Here is a 20,649-nt window from a genome sequence, read left to right on the forward strand (position 1 = left end):
GAGCCAAGTTCCGTACATATGAGGACGGCCTCAACCGGGATCTTGGGTTCATGTCACACTATCTGTAACCCCCACGACTTGCCTGGGCTTCCCTGTCACTAAATCTTGCATTCTCCAACATGTCTGGTATCTGATTTGTGTCTTTTGTGAAGACAGAACCAAAGTATGTATTCAGTTGCTCGGCCATTTCTTTGTCCCCTATTATACATTCCCCCGTTTCTGTCTGCAGGGGACCTACATTTGTCTTCACCAACCTCTTTCTCTTCACACATTGATAGAAACTCTTCGGGCCAGTCTTTATGTTCCCTGCAAGCTTACTTTTCTACTGTATTTTCCCCTTCTTAATCAATCCCTTGGTCCTTATTTGCTGAATTCTAAACTGCTCCCAATCCTCAGGTCTATTTTTTTTTGGCTAATCTGTATGCTTCTTCCTTGGATCGAATACTCTCTCTAATTTCCTTTGTAAGCCATGGATTGGCCCTCCTATCCATTTTGCTTTTGTGCCAAACAGGAATAAACAGTTGCTGCAGTTCCCCCATGCGTTCCTTGAATGTTTGTCATTGCCTATCCACTGTTAGCCCTGTCTCCCCAATCTATCAAGGCCAACTCACACCTCATATCCTCATTGTTTCCTTCATTAAGATTCAGCATCCTAGTCTCCGAATCAACTACATCATTCTCCATCTTGATAAAAAGTTCTATCGTGTTATGGGGGGTCTTGTACAGCTGGATTGGCAATGATTCCTTTCTCATTACACAATACCCAGTCTTAGATGGCCTGCTCTCTACATATTGGTCAAGAAAACCACCCCGTTTACACTCCAGGGATTCCTCCTCTACAGCATTGTGGCTAAAAGAACAAAGAACAAAGAAAATTACAGCACAAGAACAGGCCCTTCAGCCCTCCAAGCCTGCACCGACCATGCTGCACAACTGAACTAAAACCCCCGACCCTTCTGGGGACCATGTCCCTCTATTCCCATTCTATTCATGTATTTGTCAAGACGTCCCTTAAAAGTCACTACCGTATCTGCTTCCACTACCTCCCCTGGCAACGAGTTCCAGACACCCACTACTCTCTGTGTAAAAAGTCTGCCTCGCACATCTCCTTTAAACCTTGCCCCTCACACCTTAAACCTGTGCCCCCTAGTAATTGACTCTTCCACCCTGGGGAAAAGCTTCTTACTATCCACTCTGTCCATGCCCCTCATAATCTTGTAGACTTCTATTAGGTCGTCCCCAACCTCCGTCGTTCCAGTGAGAACAAACCAAGTTTCTCCAACCTCTCCTCACAGCTAATGCCCTCCATACCAGGCGACATCCTGGTAAATCTTTTCTGTACCCTCTCCAAAGCCTCCAAATCCTTCTGGTAGTGTGGTGACCAGAATTGAACACTATATTCCAAGTGCGGCCTAACTAAGGTTCTATAAAGCTGCAACATGACTTGCCAATTTTTAAACTCAATGCCCCGGCCGATGAAGGCAAGCATGCCTTATGCCTTCTTCACTACCTTCTCCACCTGCATTGCCACTTTCAGTGACCTGTGTACCTGTACACCCAGATCCCTTTGCCTATCAATACTCTTAAGGATTTTGCCATTTACTGTATATTTCCTATCTGTATTAAGCCTTCCAAAATGCATTACCTCACATTTGATTTGCCCAATCTATGTGCAGATTAAAATCACCCATGATCACCGATATTCCCTTATCACATGCATCTCTAATTTCGTGTTTAATGCCATTCCCAACATCACCACTGCAGTTTGGGGTCTGTATATGACACCCACTAATGTTTTTTGCCTTTGGTATTTCTCAACTCTACCCACACCGACTCCACGTTGTCAGAGCTAATATCCTTTCTCACTATTGGGTTAATTTCCCCTTTAACCAGCAATGCCACTCCACCATCTTTTCCTTTATGCCTGTCCTTCCTAAATACTGAATACCCTGAGATATTCAATTCCCACCCCTGATCACCCTGCAGCCATGCCTCCGTAATCCTAATTATATCGTACCCGTTTACATTTATCTGCGTGATTAGTTCATCGACTTTATTGCAAATGCACCGCGCATTAAAACACAGAGCCTTTAAGCTTGTCTTTTTAACATTGTTTATCTCACTCCCAATATTATTCTCTATAGCCCTATTTGTCAAGTGAAGTAAAGTAAAGTTTATTTATTAGTCACATGTAGGCTTACATTAACACTGCAATGAAGTTACTGTGAAATTCCCCGAGCCGCCACACTCCGGCACCTGTTCAGGTCAATGCACCAAAGTCCTTGGTTTCTCTACCTATCACTTTTCTTATTCCCTTTTCTACCTTTTGCTTTTGTTCTTGCTCCCTCCTTCTCTGACTCCTTACATAGATTCCCATCTCCCTGGCGTATTAGTTGGGCGGCATGGCAGCACAGTGGGTTAGCACTGCTGCTTCACAGTGCTAGCGACCTGGTTTCGATTCCCGGCTTGGGTCACTGTCTATGTGGAGTTTGCACATTCTCCCCATGTCTGCATGGGTTTCCTCCAGGTGCTCCCACATTCTGAAAGATGTGCTGGTGAGGTGCATTGACCCAACAAGCGCTTGACTGTGGCGACTAGGGGATTTTCACAGTAACTACATTGCAGTGTTAATGTTAGTTTTTTGCAGTGTTAATGTAAGCCTACTTGTGACTAATAAATAAACTTTTAACTTTTAGTTTAAACCCTCCCCAACCGCTCTAGCAAACAGTCCCCCTCGAACATCAGTCCCAGTCCTGTCCAGTGTAACCTGTCCAGTTTGTACAGGTCCCACCTCCCCTAGAACCAGTCCCAGTGCCCCAGAAATCTGAAACCCTCCCCCGACATCATCTCTTCAGCCAATATTGATTGATGTATTGATATAGCAGGAAAGCCACTGAAGTTTTGCTTTTCCTCAGCCTGAAGATTCTCAGAGGAACAGCATTGGGACGGAACACAGACAAGATTGAATTTAAATTCATGAGTTGTGGGGATAGGACGTGGGTGGGATTGTTGTTGGTGCAGATTCGATGAGCCAAATGGCCTCCTTCTGCACTGTAGGATTCGATGATTCTATGATTCCCCGGCATCCACGTGATCCTCAGAGCCAATATGCTAGCTCACTCCAAGCTGTCAGCAGAAGAGGGTTGCACTCTCTCAATGTGGGGCTCCAGAGAAACCTCTCCTCATTTACCCTCTTGTTCCTTTTACCAATTATTTTAAGTCTGTGATTTCTGCTCAGTGACAGAGAAAATAGATCCTCTCTATTTACTCCATCAAAACCCTTCACAATTTCGAACACCACGAGTAAATCTCCTCTTAAACTTCTGTGGTCTAAGGAGAACTTTTCATCTTCTCCAATCTCTCCTGGATATCATCCCGGAATCAGGGAATCACCCAGATATCGATCTCCTCAATCTGCCTCACTTTCCTAAGGGCGGCACGGTGGCACAGTGGTTAGCACTGCTGCCTCACAGCGCCAGGGACCCGGGTTCAATTACTGCCTTGGGTGACTGTGTGGAGTCTGCATGTTCTCCCCGTGTCTGCGTGGGTTTCCTCCGGGTGCTCTGGTTTCCTCCCACAGTCTAGAGATGTATAGGTTAGGTGGATTGGCCATGCTAAATTGCCCCTTAATGTCCCAAAATGTGTAGGTTAGGGGGATTAGCGAGGTAAATACTTGGGGTTATGGGGAACAGGTCTAGGTGGGATTTCCCCTAAGTGTCAGGGGGATTGCGTGGGGTTACAAGGATAGGGCTTGGGTGGGATTGTTATCGGTGCAGACTTGATGGGCCGAATGGCTCCCTAGCGATTCTATGATTCTATGATCCTCAGTCAGCTCTCCTAACATCCCTCCTGAAGTGTGGTGTCCAGTACTGGGTACAACATTCCAGCTCAGCCTAACAAGGGATTTGTAAAGGGTTAACACGATTTATTTGCCTTTGTATTCAATGCCCCAATTCAAGAGCCAAGTGTTCCATTTCGCTTTCCGAAATTGCATCATCGATTACATTTCAAAAATACATTATTGGCTCTGAAGTGCTTTTGGACATTCTGAGGATATTTTATAAGCGGAAATCCATTTATTCCTTTTTGCTTTACGATCTTGACCGTCACCTTTAAGGGTTTGTGAATATGAAACCCCTGGCATTTCTCTTGCACTCTCTCAAAGCTGAATCATTTTGATTATAAAAACCATCCCCCACCAGGAGGGTCTGAGGAATCTTTGCTTCTTCCCTGAACAGAGGCCTGACCAATCCCCATCCACCCTCCTCTACTCCGTCTGGCTGAACTTGCTCTGTAAGAAGTTTCACAACACCAGGTTAAAGTCCAACAGGTTTATTTAAGAACATAAGAAATAGGAGCAGGAGTAGGCCATCTGGCCCCTCGGGCCTGCCCCGCCATTCAACAAGATCATGGCTGATCTGAGGCGAATCAGTTCCACTTACCCGCCTGCTCCCCATATCCCTTAATTCCCTTATTGATCAGAAATCTATCTACCCGTGGTTTAAACATATTCAACGAGGAAGCCTCCACCACTTCAATGGGCAGAGAATTCCAGAGATTCACTACCCTCTGAGAGAAGAAGTTCCCCCTCAACTCTGTTCTGAACCAGCCCCCAATTATTTTGAGGCTGTGCCCTCTAGTTCTGGTTTCCCTTCTAAGTGGAAAGAATCTCTCTACCTCTACCCTATCCAGCCCCTTCATTATCTTATATGTCTCTATAAGATCACCCCTCAGCCTTCTAAACTCCAACGAGTACAGACCCAATCTGTTCAATCTCTCCTCATAAGCTACACCCCTCATCTCCGGCATCAACCTGGTGAACCTTCTCTGCACTCCCTCCAAGGCCAATATATCCTTTCGCAAATAAGGGGACCAAAACTGCACACAGTACTCCAGTTGCGGCCTCACCAGTGCCTTGTATAGTTGCAGCAAGACCTCCCTGCTTTTATATTCTATCCCCCTCGCGATAAAGGCCAACATTCCATTCGCCTTCTTGATCACCTGCTGCACCTGCAGACTGAGTTTTTACGATTCGTGCACAAGGACCCCCAGGTCCCTCTGCACAGTAGCATGATGTAATTTTTCTCCATTTAAATAATATTCCAATTTACTATTATTTCTTCCGAAGTGGATAACCTCACATTTGCCAACGTTATATTCCATCTGCCAGATCCTCGCCCACTCGCTCAGCCTATCCAAATCTCTCTGCAGACTTTCCGCGTCCTCCACGCAATTCGCTTTCCCACTCACCTTCGTGTCATCAGCAAACTTTGATACCCTACATTCAGTCCCCTCCTCCAGATCATCTATGTAAATGGTAAACAGTTGAGGCCCCAGCACCGATCCCTGCGGCACGCCACTGGTCACCAACTGCCAACCAGAAAAGCACCCATTTATCCCAACTCTCTGCTTCCTGTTAGATAGCCAATCCCCAATCCACGCCAACACCTTACCCTCAACTCCGTGTACCCCAATCTTTTGCAGCAACCTTTTGTGAGGCACCTTATTGAATGCCTTCTGGAAATCTAAAAACACCACATCCACCGGTTCCCCTCTGTCAACCGCACTAGTCACATCTTCATAAAAATCCAGTAAATTCATCAAACATGGTAGCAAAAGCCACTAACTTTCGGAGCGCTCGCTGCTCCTTCGTCAGGTGAGTGGGATTTCAGTTCACAAATAGGGCATATAAAGACACAAACTCAATTTACTAAATAATGGTTGGAATGCGAGTCTTTACAGGTAATTAAAGGTACAGACAATGTGGCCTCCCAATTACTGGTCCAGACTCCACCCCCACCCCACCGCGACATCGCCATCTCCGACTCCCCCCCACCCCCGACATCGCTGACCCAGACCCCCGTAACATTGCCGACCCTGAAACCCACCCCCCATAGCCGGCCACCTGTTGGCTGGATCTTTCCTCTGAGCGCCAGCCCCACCACCAGCATCCCCCCCCCCCCCCACCCCCACCCCCCCCCCCCCCCCCCCCGCAATACAGAGCTCCTCCTTCCCAACCCTCTTACCTCCCGCCCATTGGACACTTTATTTCTTCTTGGAAAATTGCACCCCATGTATCTAAAATCTATCGCAGACTTCAGCAACAATCTCTGTTACTTCATCAGGTTAGTCCAACACAATCTGCCTTCATTCATGTTGTCTCTTCTGAACTCATGCCTCTCCACGTGAGAATTCATTTCCCTAAGCTATTTTTCCACACCTGATGTTTGGGTAAATACAGAAAAAATTGTTTGGCTGAATTGGATAATTAGCCTAGGGTATAGATGTGGGGAAGAAGGGGGACTGTGTGATCAGAGGAGTTCAGGTGAGCACTGACACATGACCATGTTGACAATCAAGCTATTTAACATTGAGCTGCATCACAGCCATGTCTGGTGTCTACACACTTGCTCTTTCTAGCTGGGAATCCTGGATAACGATACAGGGGTAAATATTTGGGATGATTTGCCCCCTCTCCACTCCTTGAAGCTTGAGGCACTGGAGGGACTGCTGTGTTGGGTTGGCAGAGGGGGGCCCGGGAAAGCACGGAATGAAAAAAACCACATTGGTTGGTTTCCAGATATTGGGAATTTCTTTGAACACTCTAAGACTGGCATTTTGTGCTCCCTGCCCACTGGAGCAGGTGGGCGGGGGGAGGGTGTATGTTGGGTGACTTGCCAGGGAGCACCTTATCCATCACCTACCCACCTCTGCTGGAATTATACCAGCGGCAAGGTAGGTGTTGAATGGCCCACCCACCCTTGGATTAACTGAGGCCCTTACATAGCCAAGTAATGGCCATGTCAGGGGTGGCACGGTGGCACAGTGGTTAGCACTGCTGTCTCACAGCGCCAGGGACCCGGGTTCAATTTCTGGTCACTGTCTGTGTGGAGTTTGCATGTTCTCCCCGTGTCTACGTGGGTTTCCTCCGGGTGCTCCGGTTTCCTCCCACAGTCCAAAGTTATATGGGTTCGGTGGATTGGCCATGCTAAATTGCCCTTTAGTGTCAGGGGGAATAGCTCGGGTAAATGCATGGCGTTATGGGGATAGGGCCTGGGTGGGATTGTGGTCGGTGCAGACTCGATGGGCCGATTGGCCTCCTTCTGCACTGAAGGATTCTATGATTCTACCGCCATTACTCCCATTTTCCCCATGGAGGGAGTGGGGTCGTGGCTAGACTGCTTGATGAGACAGCCGGGTACAAGCTGATTGGCTGACAGCAGACAGGGGAGCAGCCTCCTGATTCAATGATCGATAAAGCCTGTACCCAATGGAGACCCTTCCCCAATAGTGACTGCTCTCTCACCAGCCACCTGATTTTAATCCCCTCACCCCCTAACCTGGGCCTACCTGACTAGCTGCACTAACCCTCTTACCTCAGCATCCGGCCTCTAGCCGTGATTCTTGTGGGGACTGGCTGGAGTCCCACAGCTGCCACTGTTCCCCTGGGAGTTAGGAGCTTGCATCCAATCAGATGGCCAGCAGCGGGCAGAGGCAGGAATGCTGCCCCCCTTTCAGCTGGAGGGCAGAATCGTACCTCTGCAAAATGTTTTGTTTATTAATAGGATGCAGGTATTGCTGCTCAGGCCAGAATCTATTGCCCATCCCTCATTGCCTTTGCGAAGGGGGTGGTGAGCTGCCTTCCCTGATGTTTAGGTACACCCACAATGCTGTTAGAGAGGGAATTCCAGGATTTTGACCCAATGACAGTGAAGGAACAGCCGATATATTTCCAAGTCAGGATGATGAGTGGCTTGGACGGGAACCTCCAGGTGGTGGTGTTCCCATGTGTCTGGACTCTTGAATCTGTTATTCCTCACTCCAAACAATGGTGGGGTAATGAGACCATGAAGACATTTTCCCAACAAACCTCCTGCTTAGGGAGATCTCTCCAATTCCTCATAGCGCAGTAGGTAGTGAGTTTTCCCTCACAGCTAAAGGGGGAAGTGCAAGAACACTGGCATCAACACAGTTACATCAAAAACTTCATCCAATTCCATCCCCGCCTCCACTGTTCAATCACACACCCCAAAACACCACCGTATACCCCCCTCCCCTGTCACCACCCTCTCCCCGTCCTGTCCTCACACCCCCCTCCCCCATCCCCAACACCCAAAGCCCCGCACCCCTACCCAGGCCAGCCTGTGCAATTACCCATTTCTGCAGGAGGATTTTCTCCAGAAACTGTCACAGTTCCAGCTGCAGAAGGGAAATGTACAAGCCTCCTCCCAATGACAAACTTAAATAGCAGCCCCACAGTAAGGATTGTGTCCAATAAAACCCTCCGCAATCGCATATCCTATAAAACCCTCAGCAATCACATATCCTCACAGCCGCCTGAAAACTCTTAATCTGAACATTCAAACTTTTAAAGTCAGTTACAACACAGAATAAACTCAAACATTAAGATTTCCAAGATGTTTGGCTCAGGTTAGTTTTCTCTCTCCAGATTCCCCTGTCCCTCTCTTTATTGCAGCAGCATTTTTTCTCACGCTCACTCTCTCTCGCCCTTTTCTCCCTCTCATTTGACCTACATAATGCTTCGACTCTCCCTCATCTTCCTTTCTTTTTCCTCCCAGTTCTTCCCTTACTTTACTCTCTTTCCCTCCATCCTTTCCCCTCTTTCTCTCTCCCCTTCCTTCCATCCCTTCTCCCCCTTTTCTTTCTTATCCATCGTATTTCTCTCCCACCCCAGCTCTCCTTTCTCTCTTCCTCTCTTTCTCTCCCATTCCAACCCCTCCCTTGTACTTGGTACCTGTGAAAGGCTCCTCCAACTCCACCTCCAGGACATTGTTTTCTCTGTAATCTTATCTCAAAGCCCAGAGCCAACAAGAAATAAACGGCTGGGCTGGAGCGAGCCACGGAGGTCCTTTAATTCTGTTTATATTTTAGATCCAGTCACATTTGGTCGATCACGTTAAACAAGGCAAGTTGTTTTCTTGAACAATGTTGACAGATATCCTTCTCTCTGCTTCACAGCGATGAACGCTTTTTGCTCTCTCGTTTCCCATTCCTTCCTGCCCTTGTGGTTAACAACGAGACCACAACATCAACACTCCCTTGCTTGTTTTTTGCTGCACTCTCCTCCTCACATCGCACCCACCCCCTCCATCCTGACAGCCAGGGTCATGTGTATATCAGCTGATAGCACTAACTAGCGCCTAATGCCATTATGTTTCTGAGTGAAGCACCTCAAAAACATCTTATCAAAGCACAGTCACTGAGACCTTAACCCTTTCACAGCAACACTCAACACTCTTCCCCAGCCCAGACTGAGGGAAGAACGAGGTAAATCACAGACTACGCATCAACTGACACAAAACTCAGATCGAAAAGAATACATTGCAGACATTGGCAGAAGAGAAAACTGACAGAGGGGACAAGTCTCACAGATTGAGGGTAAGTGAGGGAGGGGAGGAGTTCCTAGTTTGAGGGTGAGTGAGGAGGGGAGGGGGTCCCAGTTTGAGGAAGAGTGAGGGAGGGGTCCCATAGTTTGAGGGGGGAGTGAGTGAGGAGAAGAATACCATGGTTTTGGAAGCCTAGGATATATGAGTTTGATGGGATCAGGACTGAGCCATTGCGCTACAGCTAAGGAAACTCTTGAATTGTTGTCACTGCTCTAATGTAATCTCTAATTGCCCTCGCACTGAGTGTCTTGCTCAGCTATTTCAGCAGTCACTTAGGAATCAACAACTTTCTTATGGATCTGGAGTCATGTGTAAGCCAAACTAGGTAAGGACGGCAGTTTTCCTTTCCTCAAGGACATTCGTGAAACAGATGGCTTCCGATGACAATTGATAGTTTCATGATCGTCATCACTGAGACTAACTTGTAATTCCAGATTTAGTAATGCTAAATTGCCCCTTAGTGTCTGGGGAACTAGCAGGGTTTTCCTATGTTGACTTTGTTTTCTCTGCCAGTGTCCAGTCTCTAACCCCTACACTCATGATTCTTCTGACACCTCACATTATTCCAACAGTTTTCAGTTTCCTGGTCCGAACCACCTCCTCTTTACAATGGATGTCCAATCCCTCTACACCCACCCCCCCTCCCCCCGCCCCCCCACCCCCGTCCCCCCCACCCCCGTCCCCCCGCCAACCTACCAGGGCAGTCTGAGGGTTCTCTGCATCTTCCTTGAACAGAGGCCCAAACAATCCCCATCCATCACCACAATCCTTCGCTTGGCTGAGCTTGTTCTGTCAGTAAATAATTTCTCCGATAACTTGCCTCACTATCTCCAAATAAAAGGTGTGGCTATGGGTACCAGCGAGGGCCCCAGTTATGCCTGTCTTTTAAGAACATAAGAACAAAAGAACTAGGAGCAGGAGTAGGCCATTTTGCTCTCGAGCCTGCTCCGCCATTCAATAAGATCTTTTCGTGGACTCAGCTCCACTTACCCGCCTGCTCACCATAACCCATAATTCCTTCACTGTTCAAAAATTTATCTATCCTTGCCTTAAAAACATTCAATGAGGCCTCAACTGCTTCACTGGGCAGGGAATTCCACAGATTCACAACCCTTTGTTGCTCCTCAACTTAGTCCTAAACCAGCCCTTTCATTTTGAGGCTATGCCCCCTAGTTCTAGTTTCACCTCCCAGTGGAAACAACTTCCCTGCTTCTATCTTATCTATTCCCTTCATAATCTTATGTTTCTATCAGATCTCCCCTCATTCTTCTGAATTCCAATGAGTATAGCCCCAGTCTACTCAGTCTCTCCTCATAAGCCAACCATCTGAACTCTGGAATCAACCGAGTGAATCTCCTCTGCACCCCCTCCAGTGCCACTATCTCCTTTCTCAAGTAAGGAGGCCAAAACTGTACACAGTACTCCAGGTGTGGCCTCACCAGCACCTTATACAGCTGCAACATAATCTCGCTGTTTTTAAACTCCATCCCTCTAGCAACGAAGGACAAAATTCCATTTGCCTTCTTAATTACCTGCTGCACCTGCAAACCAACTCCTTGTGATTCTTGCACAAGGACACCCAGGTCCCTCTGCACAGCAGCATGTTGCAATTTTTTACTATTTAAATAATAGTCCATTTTGCTGTTATTCCAACCAAAATGGATGACCTCATATTTACCAACATTGTACTCCATCTGCCAGACCCTCGCCCACTCACTTAGACTATCTATATCCCTTTGCAGACTTTCAGCATCCTCTGCACACTTTGCTCTAGTACTCATCTTAGTGTCTTCTGCGAATTTTGACACACTACACGGGTTCCCAACTCCAAATCATCTATGCAAATTGTAAACAATTACGGTCCCAACACTGATCTCTGAGGCACACCACTAGTCACTGATCGCCAACCAGAAAAACGCCCATTTACCCCCACTCTTTGCTTTCTGTTAGTTAACCAATCCTCTATCCATGCGAATACATTACCCGTAACACTGTGCACCTTTATCTTATGCAGCAGTCTTTGGTGCGGCACCTTGTCAAATGCCTCCTCGAAATCCAGATACACCACATCCACAGGTTCCCCATTGTCCACTGCGCATGTAATGTTCTCAAAGAATTCCACCAAATTAGTCAAACATGACCTGCCCTTCATGAACCCATGCTGCATCTCACCAATGGGACAATTTATATCCAGATGTCTCGCTATTTCTTCCTTGATGATAGATTCAAGCATTTTACCTACTACAGAGGTTAAGCTAACCGGCCTATAGTTACCCGCCTTTTGTCTACCTTTTTTAAACAGTGGCGTCACATTTGCTGTTTTCCAATCTGTGGGAACCACCCCAGAGTCCAGTGAATTTTGGTAAATTACCACTAGTGCATTTGCTATTTCTCCCGTCATCTCTTTTAGTACCCTGGGATGCATTCCATCAGGACCAGGAGACTTGTCTACCTTTAGCCCCATTAGCTTGCCCAACACTACCTCTTTCGTGATAATGATAGTTTCTATGTCCTCACCTGCCATAGCCTTCCTGTCATCAATTTTTGGCATGTTATTTGTGTCTTCCACTGTGAAGACCGACACAAAATACCTGTTCAATGCCTCAGCCATTTTCTAATTTCCAGTTATTACATCTCGTCCCCTAAAGGACCAATGTTTACTTTAGCCATTCTTTTTCATTTTATATATTTGTAGAAACTTTTTCCATCTGTTTTTATATTCTGAGCTAATTTACTCTCATAATCCATCTTACTTTTCTTTATCGCTTTTTTCGTGGCTTTCTGTTGACCTTTAAGGATTTCCCAATCCTCTAGTTTCCCACTAATCTTTGCCACTTTGTATGCATTTTCTTTCAATTTCATACCCTCCTTTATTTCCTTAGATATCCATGGCGGATTATCTCTTTTTCTACAGTCCTTCCTTATCACTGGTATATACTTTTGCTGAGCACTGTGAAAGATCGCTTTGAAAGTCCTCCACTGTTCCTCAGTGTTTCTATTTGTGGGGTATGTGGAACACTCCTTTTTCCAGTCTCGCTCAGGCCCTTCCCCACAACTCTTTTTCCATTACATCAATGACTGTATTAGTCATCGATGCCACTTCATTCTCCCACCAAGAGCCGAACAAATTCAACAAATTTTCTTTCAATTTCCACCCCTCTGTTACCTTCACATGGTCCATCTCTGACCCATCCCTTCCCTTCCTAGACTTCTCTGTCTCCATTTGTTATAAGCCCACCAACGTCCTCAGCTACATCAACTACACTTCTCCATATTCTGCTTCCTGTAACTCCTGCACTATTCTCCCAAATCTCCATCTCTGTTCAATCTATTCTGAGGATACCACCTTCCACAATATCACTTCTACATCTCTTCCCTTTTCCTTAACCGAGGGTCCTCCCCACTATAATTGACCATGCATTCAACCTTATCCAACCCATCTCGCACATTTCTGCCCTCACCCCTTCCCCTCCCTCCCAGAATCTTCCCCCAGTCCTCACTATCCACCGCACTCGCCTCCGCCATTTCAGCCAACTCCAGCATGATGCCACCGCCAAACACAACTTCCCCTCCTCTCCTTTGTCAGCATTCCAGAGGTTCCATTCCCTCCATGACACCCTGTTCCATTGCTTTATCACCCCCGATACTTCATCCCCTTCCCATGGCACCTTCCCATGGAATTGCAGGAGGTGTAACATTTTCCCCTTTACATCCCCCTCCTCAATGTCCAAGGCCCCAAAATACTCCTGTATTCGCTGCTCACAATTTATCTCCTCTACATTGGGGAGGTCAATCGCAGACTGGATAACTGCCTTGCAGAACACTTCTCCTCAGTCTGTAACCAGGATCCTGACCCTCCTGTTGCTTGGCACTTCAATTCACCATTCACCATGGTGGGTAAATTGTTGGAAGGTTTTTTGAGAGACAGGGTGGTTCTGGAGAGTTGTTTTTCAAACTGGAGGCCTGTGACCAGCGGGTACACTGAGGGAGAATTTATCATGGCCAATTCACCTAACCAGCACATCTTTGGACTGTGGGAGGAAACCGGAGCACCCGGAGGAAACCCACGGGAGAACGTGCAAACTCCACAGACGTGACCCAAGCCAGGAATCGAAATCGCAGTAAAGCTGGGCGTCGGGCCTATACCGCGATCTGCACCCAATTCCGAGACAAGGTGAAGAGACAAATTTAGAGATGCAAGGACTGATTAGGGACAGTCAGCATGGCTTTCTGAGTGGAAAATCATGTCTCACAAATTTGGGGAGAGTTACAGAACAAAGAGATCTCGGGGTACATGTTTATAGCTCCTTGAAAGTGAAGTCACAGGTGGACAGAGTGGTGAAGAAGGCATTCGGCATGCTTGGCTTCATCGGTCAGAACATTGAATACAGGAGTTGGGACATCTTATTGAAGTTGTACAAGACATTGGTAAGGCCACACTTGGAATGCTGTGTGCAATTCTGGTCACTCTATTATAGAAAGGATATTATTAAACTAGAAAGAGTGCAGAAAAAATTTACTAGGATGCTACCGGGACTTGATGGATTGAGTTATAAGGAGAGGCTGAATAGACTGGGACTTTTTTCTCTGGAGCGTAGGAGGCTGAGAGGTGAACTTATAGAGGTCTATAAAATAATGAGGGGAATAGCCAAGGTAGATAGTCAATATCTTTTCCCAAACGCAGGGGAGTCTAAAACTAGAGGGCACAGGTTTAAGGTGAGAGGGGAGAGATACAAAAGTGTCCAGAGGGGCAATTCTTTCACACAGAGCGTGTTGAGTGTCTGGAACAAGCTGCCAGAGGTAGTAGTAGAGGCGGGTACAATTTTATCTCTTAAAAAGCATTTAGATAGTTACATGGGTATGATGGGTATAGAGGAATATGGGCCAAATGCGGGTAATTGGGATTAGTTTAGGGGTTTTTAAAAAAAGGGCGGCGTGGAGAAGTTGGGCTGAAGGGCCTGTTTCCATGCTGTAAACCTCTATGACTCTATCTCGCTCTCATGCTCACATTTCTGTCCTTGGCCGACTGCAATGTTCCAGTGAAGCCCAACACAAACTAGAGGAACAGCACCTCATCTTTGAGGCACTTTACAGCCTTCTGGACTCAACATTGAGTTCACCAACTTCAAACCATGAACTCTGTACTCCATTTTATATTGTTTTTCTTTAGTGCCAGCCTGTACCTCGTTTTCATGTTTTTGCTGTCAGACAACACTGACCTTTATTCTGCTATTAACACCTATTCGAGACCAATGATTTGTTACTTTACTATTATCATTACCAATTCCTTTGCCTTTTGTTCCCTGAAATTTTTGTCATTTAATCTCCCCTGCCCTCTAACCTATCCCTGACCTTCTCTTGTTCCAGCTGCCATTTCCCCTCATTGGTACATTGGTTAGCACTGCTGCTTCATAGCAAAAGAGACCCGGGTTCAATTCCGACCTCGGGTGAAAGTGAGTGGAATTTTGGCTGGAACGCCAAATTCTCTGTTCTTCCTTGCAGTGGGGTGGCCATGGATGAGATTGGAGAATTCCCCCACAGGGTTCCAGGTGGCTTCCTGCAGTCCCTCTTCCGACCACTGCAGCGCTGTATCTGGAGAGTCTGGAGAGCTGCTGGCCAATCTGATTGATCGACAACTCTCCAAGGTGGGATTTTTTCCTGAGTGAGGAGCACAAGTCCTGCCTAATGCCTATCAATGCTCATTGGAGCCTAATGTGGCATCAGAGCTGCTGGAGTGCGAGGGACTGTGTTCCCCTGGGTCCCCGCCATTGAAATATCTGGCCCATGCATACATCCCATCCAGTCCTGGTGACTTATCAACTTTAAGTTCAACCAGTCTAATCAATCCCTCCTCATTAGCAACCTTTAACCCACTCAGTATTAATGACCTCCTTCTACACTATGACTTGGGCAGCATCCTCTTCCTTGGTGAAGACTGTAATGTTATTATGTCTCGAAGAGATTTTTTTAAATTCATGCTCAGAGCCTCAGGTGATTTCACTGTTGGGAGGAGAAGAAAACTGTGGGCATCTCAGGTGACAGGGATTCATTTTCAGTTTGGAGTTGCAGGTTTGAGGTTTTAGTTTTAGAAGGGACAGGAAGCTAAAAAGAAGTGTTTTTCCTCTCTCCCTGTTGTTTTGAAAATTCTGTTGGTTAGCTGAAAACAAGATGTTGTTTTCCTGAAGGGTGAGAATCTGCTGTTGTTGGGGGCTGGGCCAGAGTCTCTCTGGTGCTTTGGAAGCTGTCTTGTCTTCAAACTGTTCGGAGTGAATCCAGAGAACTGCAGACTTCAACCAAAGGACTCAATTTTCCTTATCACGTGAGCATTAGACTTTGCTGTATTGAATCTGTTTAAAGGGTTTTGTCCGTGGCAAGGTTATTGGTTTTAATTGGAACACATGAGAGATATTCATTAAGGATTATACATTTATAGTGATTGTTTTGTTTCTTGTTTATTATTGATAAACGTTCTTGCTCATTTTCTTACTATACATGTCAACTATATTCTTAAATAAACCTTGTTTGATAAAAGCTCCCTAGTGGGTCATTTGAATCATACCTGAAGTGAAACCTTTCATGCTTACCCTAGCCAAGTTCAAGATGCAAAACTTATGATTCAGGCGGGCTTCATAAAACTTTGGAGTTTCTAACCCGAGCCATAACAAGGCAGATAGGAAGACTCCTTTCGTACCTTAGCCATGCCCCAGCCTTCATGCATAAATCCCATTTTTTTGACAGAGGATTGTGAAAAAGATTTCAATTGAATTTACTCACTGTGCTCTCTACATGGTTCAGTGGAATAATGGTGCTGGATGGCTGGAAGTGAAGAACAGGAGACAAAGGTTACATGATGTGGTAGACACAGATCAGGTAAAAATATTTAAATATGTGATGAGTTTCAGCAATTGAAACAATGCAGTGATACAAATGGACATTGCTGTCGACCATTCCGATACTTGGAGATTTCTGAGCAAATTGAATGAGGCAACTCTCAGCAGAATGAGTAAAATGAGGTTCCATATGGTTCCCCAGTGTGACACAACTCCTCAATAGAAACAGTGAATGGGGAAAAGACATAGAAACAGTACAGGGAAGGTGGTGGAAATTGAATTGACTCCTTACCTGGTCTGGCCTACATGTGACTCCAGACTCACAGCAATGTGACTGCCCTCTGAAACATACCAGCAAGTCACTCAGTTGTATCAAACCACAAAAAATTTCAAAGGAGTGAAACCAAACAAACATGGCACCAAAAATGGCAAACTCAACCCTGTCAACCCTGCAAAATCCTCCTTCCTAACATCTGGGGCCTTTTTATAGAGCACAGGATGAGACCATTCAACCCCTCATGTCCATGCCAGTCATCAAAGATCTGAGTGTTAAATTGAGATCGCTGACATTGTCCAGGACGCGATGATGATGCTCATCATGTTCAGCTACAGATGTCATCAACTATGATTTCACATGGTTGGTCTGCAAACAGCCGTTCCATACAGCACTGAAACAGCGCACTGCCGGTAGAGATACCATGTGGCATTTGGAGAAACGGTAACTGCCGGCTGGGCACATGAATGTGGTCAATCTTGAGGAGAACAGTGACCGCGACAACACACAACCCTGCCACAGCAACCTCTGCAAGATGTGCCGGATCATTGACACGGATGCCATCATCTCACGTGAGAACACCATCCACCAGGTACACAGTACATACTCTTGCAACTCGGCCAACATTGTCTACCTGATACGCTGCAGGAAAGGATGTCCCGAGGCATGGTACATTGGGGAAACCAAGCAGACGCTACGACAACAGATGAATGAACACCGCTCGACAATCACCAGGCAAGACTGTTCTCTTCCTGTTGGGGAGCACTTCAGCGGTCATGGGCATTCGGCCTCTGATATTCGGGTAAGCATTCTCCAAGGCGGCCTTCACAACACACGACAGCGCAGAGTCGCTGAGCAGAGACTGATAGCCAGGTTCCGCACACATGAGGACGGCCTCAACCGGTATCTTGGGTTCATGTCACACTATCTGTAACTCCCACAACTTGCCTGGACTTGCAAAGTCTCACTGGCTGTCCTGTCTGGAGACAATACATATCTCTTTAACCTGTGCTAATGCTCTCTCCACTCACATTGTCTGTACCTTTAAGACTTGATTAGCTGTAAAGACTCGCATTCCAATCATTATTCATTATTCTGTAAATTGAGTTTGTGTCTTTATATGCCCTGTTTGCTGTTTATGAGCAGATCTCCCACTCACCTGACGAAGGAGCAGCGCTCCGAAAGCTAGTGGCGTTTGCTACCAAATAAACCGGTTGGACTTTAACCTGGTGTTGTTAGACTCCTTACAATCTTGAGGATGCCAGATTGAGTGGGATTTCCAAAATCTACATTTTGCATCTAACACACAAAATACTCTTGCTTGCAGCATGTCTGCGATGTCCTGTTCTACAGGAGCATGGATGTCTTGCTTCAATTATACAGGGCCTTGGTGAGACCACACCTGGAAATATCGTATGCAGTTTTGGTCTTCTTAGCTGAGGAAGGCTGTTCTTGCTGTACGGGGAGTACAGAAAAGATTTACCAGGCTGATTCCTGGGATGGTGGGACTGATGTCCCGGGGAGAGATTGAATTGGTTAGGATTGTATTCACTCATAGAAACCTATAAAATTCTAACAGGACTAGACAGGGTGTATGCAGGAAGGATGTTCCTGATGGTGGGGGAGTCCAGAACCAGGGGTCACAGTCTGAGAATACAGGGCAGACTGTTCAGGACAGAGATGAGGAGAAATTTCTTCACCCAGAGAGTGGTCAGCCTGCGGAATTCACTACTACAGAAAGCAACTGAGGCCAAAATATTGTATCTTTTCAAGAAGCAGTTAGATATGGGGTCAAAGGATATGGGAGGGAAGGCAGGATCAGGCTACTGAGTTGGATGATCAGCCACGATCATAATGAATGGCAGAGCAGTCACGAAGGGCCAAATGGCCTCCTCCTGCTCCTATTTTCTATGTTTCTATGTTACAGTCTTCATGGGGAAATGTGGTCTGGGTAGCGCTTGGTTTAAATGTACAGGGTTATTACACATCGTGACCATAACCATCCTTTTTCACCGTGGCTAGCGTTGCCAAAACTCACTCTCTGGTCTCTTCCACTGGGGCAATTCCTTCCATTTCTGTCATTCGATGTTGCTCGTGATGATCTTTTGCTTCATCGCAGTCAGTATCTTTGTCAGCACACATATTATTGGTGTGACCAAGTCACCGAATCACATACAGTACATAACAGGTAGCTTGCTGATTGTCTGACAGTCAGAAATGTCACTGTACCTTGTCACCTCTGGGGCTTCAGCTTGCACAGCGTGGACTTCTGGGTCAAGTTAAATGACCCTGGACGAGATGCAATCCGGGAGTGCGAGTGGTGGCTTGAGGTTTTGGGCTTCAGTGAGGAAGTCAAAGTTTCCCCAGATGCAGCAAAGAGCGGCTACGCCTTCGGTGGTGACTGTCTGTCCACATAAGCACAAGGTCAGACTGCTGGTTCAGATCCAATGTTGTCTCCAGGACTATTTCTCGCAGTTTGTTAATGGATAGAACATTACACTTTGTCCCTGTGTCGATTTTGATTTTTAACTTGGCATTGCTGGAGATTATCTACCGTGCAGTGAATATTTCTCCTTTTTGAGTGGCCGCTTCCACACTTTCATAATATCGCAGGGATGATTGCGGTGATGGTGCTTTGGTCGTTTAATTCACATGGCACTGTCACTCACAGTCACACACCTGTCCCTGGGAAAGTGACTGGCAGGAGTTCTGCTGGCATCACAGAGAGACTGCTGTTGTTTAGGTCTTCAGCACTTGGTGAAGTGATTCCACATACCACAGTGATTTCACGTTTTTCCAAAGGCAAAACATTGAGCCCTGTTTGGAGGGTGTTGACGCTGCAGTGGGTGCAAGGTGCCCCTGAACTAAAAATACTTCAGTGTCCTGTCAAAATGGTGCTGCTTCCCGCCAGAAATCTTGATGCAATGTTTCAGATTGTTCATCGATTGTGCAGACAGACTGCTGGCAGTTGATGCAATGTACCCCCTGTACTGAACGTAATCCTGTTTCCGCCTAAACCATGCTGTTTCCTGCTGGAATTCTCTGTTCAATCTTTCAGACTGCTTGTTTAAAATGCACATTTCTAAAGTAGACTGTAAAGTCAGGACCTTCTGTTTCAGTCGCTGTTTTCAGAGTACATCAGTTTCTACATTGCACATTTTTCTGCTAAGACATTTAATGCGTCCACATAGTGCTGGATTGATCCAAACAGTTTCTGATTAGCTGAATCGAATATGTGGTGGTCTAAAATTATGTTTTTAAGTGGGGAGCATATTTCTTCAAATTTCTGTCGGATAATTGCGGGGTCCTCTTTATGTTCTTCTGAATTAAATTTAAACAATGAAACTTTGTGATCACTATGGGATCTGTAAAGTTCAGCAGAGCATAGGCTTGTACCTTTTTTTATTTCAGATAGTGCTGCACTACAGAAGATGATCCATTCCAGCTTGTATCTGTCCAATTATCCCAGGTTCTCATTGAAGACAAGTGGGTCAATATTTGGAGTTCCCTGTGCCCTGACAGCATGTCATTCTGATTGGTCCATAAGGGACTTTCAACAAGCAGGAGGTTTATTAACTAAACTACAAACTCTCATTAACACACCTACTCTGCCTGAGGTCCCAGGTAACCCTGCCAAGCTTCACCTTCACATTCAGCTCCACCCAATTGCCTCATCACATAGGTCATGTGATGACTCGGTCTACACACAATAAAGCCCGAAATACACAGAAACCCCAAAATTCACAATTACCCCCGAGATACACAGAAACCGTGAATTACACAGAAACCCCAAAATAGACAGAAACCCCAAAGAATACGAAAAAAACCTCAATGTTTGATGAGGAGGTAACAATAGTCAGTTTCAGAGTATCCAATGTGCTGTTTTTATGCACTCCAAGAGGCATTCGATATACTTGCATATTAGATAATGTTCACTAAAATCACGGTTCCTGGCATTGAAGATTAATTGATGATTGGGGCGGCACGGTGCCACAGTGATTAGCACTGCTGCCTCACAGCGCCATGGACACAGGTTCAATTCCTGGCTTGGGTCACTGTCTTTATGGAGTTTGAACATACTCCCCGTGTCTGTGTGGGTTTCCTCCGGATGCTCCGGTTTCCTCCTGCACTCCAAAAA

The 20,649-nt window shown here is 46.2% G+C and overlaps 1 protein-coding gene across 7 annotated transcripts in view; it reads right to left on the reverse strand.

Moving 5' to 3' along the window:
- Positions 1-20,649, reverse strand: part of tns1b (tensin 1b) — a 668,363-nt gene that overhangs the window by 307,882 nt on the left and 339,832 nt on the right. For 6 of the 7 annotated variants that reach the window (XM_078227754.1, XM_078227753.1, XM_078227751.1 and 3 more), the window contains one exon: positions 16,182-16,223. In XM_078227754.1, coding sequence (XP_078083880.1) covers positions 16,182-16,223 — 42 coding nt within the window. Of the gene's footprint in view, positions 1-8,755; positions 9,028-16,181; positions 16,224-20,649 lie in introns of those variants that run through there. The other variant, XM_078227756.1, reaches the window with a different exon arrangement.

Source organism: Mustelus asterias, chromosome 14 (assembly GCF_964213995.1).
Source record: "Mustelus asterias chromosome 14, sMusAst1.hap1.1, whole genome shotgun sequence".
NCBI classification, from domain to species: Eukaryota; Metazoa; Chordata; class Chondrichthyes; order Carcharhiniformes; family Triakidae; genus Mustelus; species Mustelus asterias.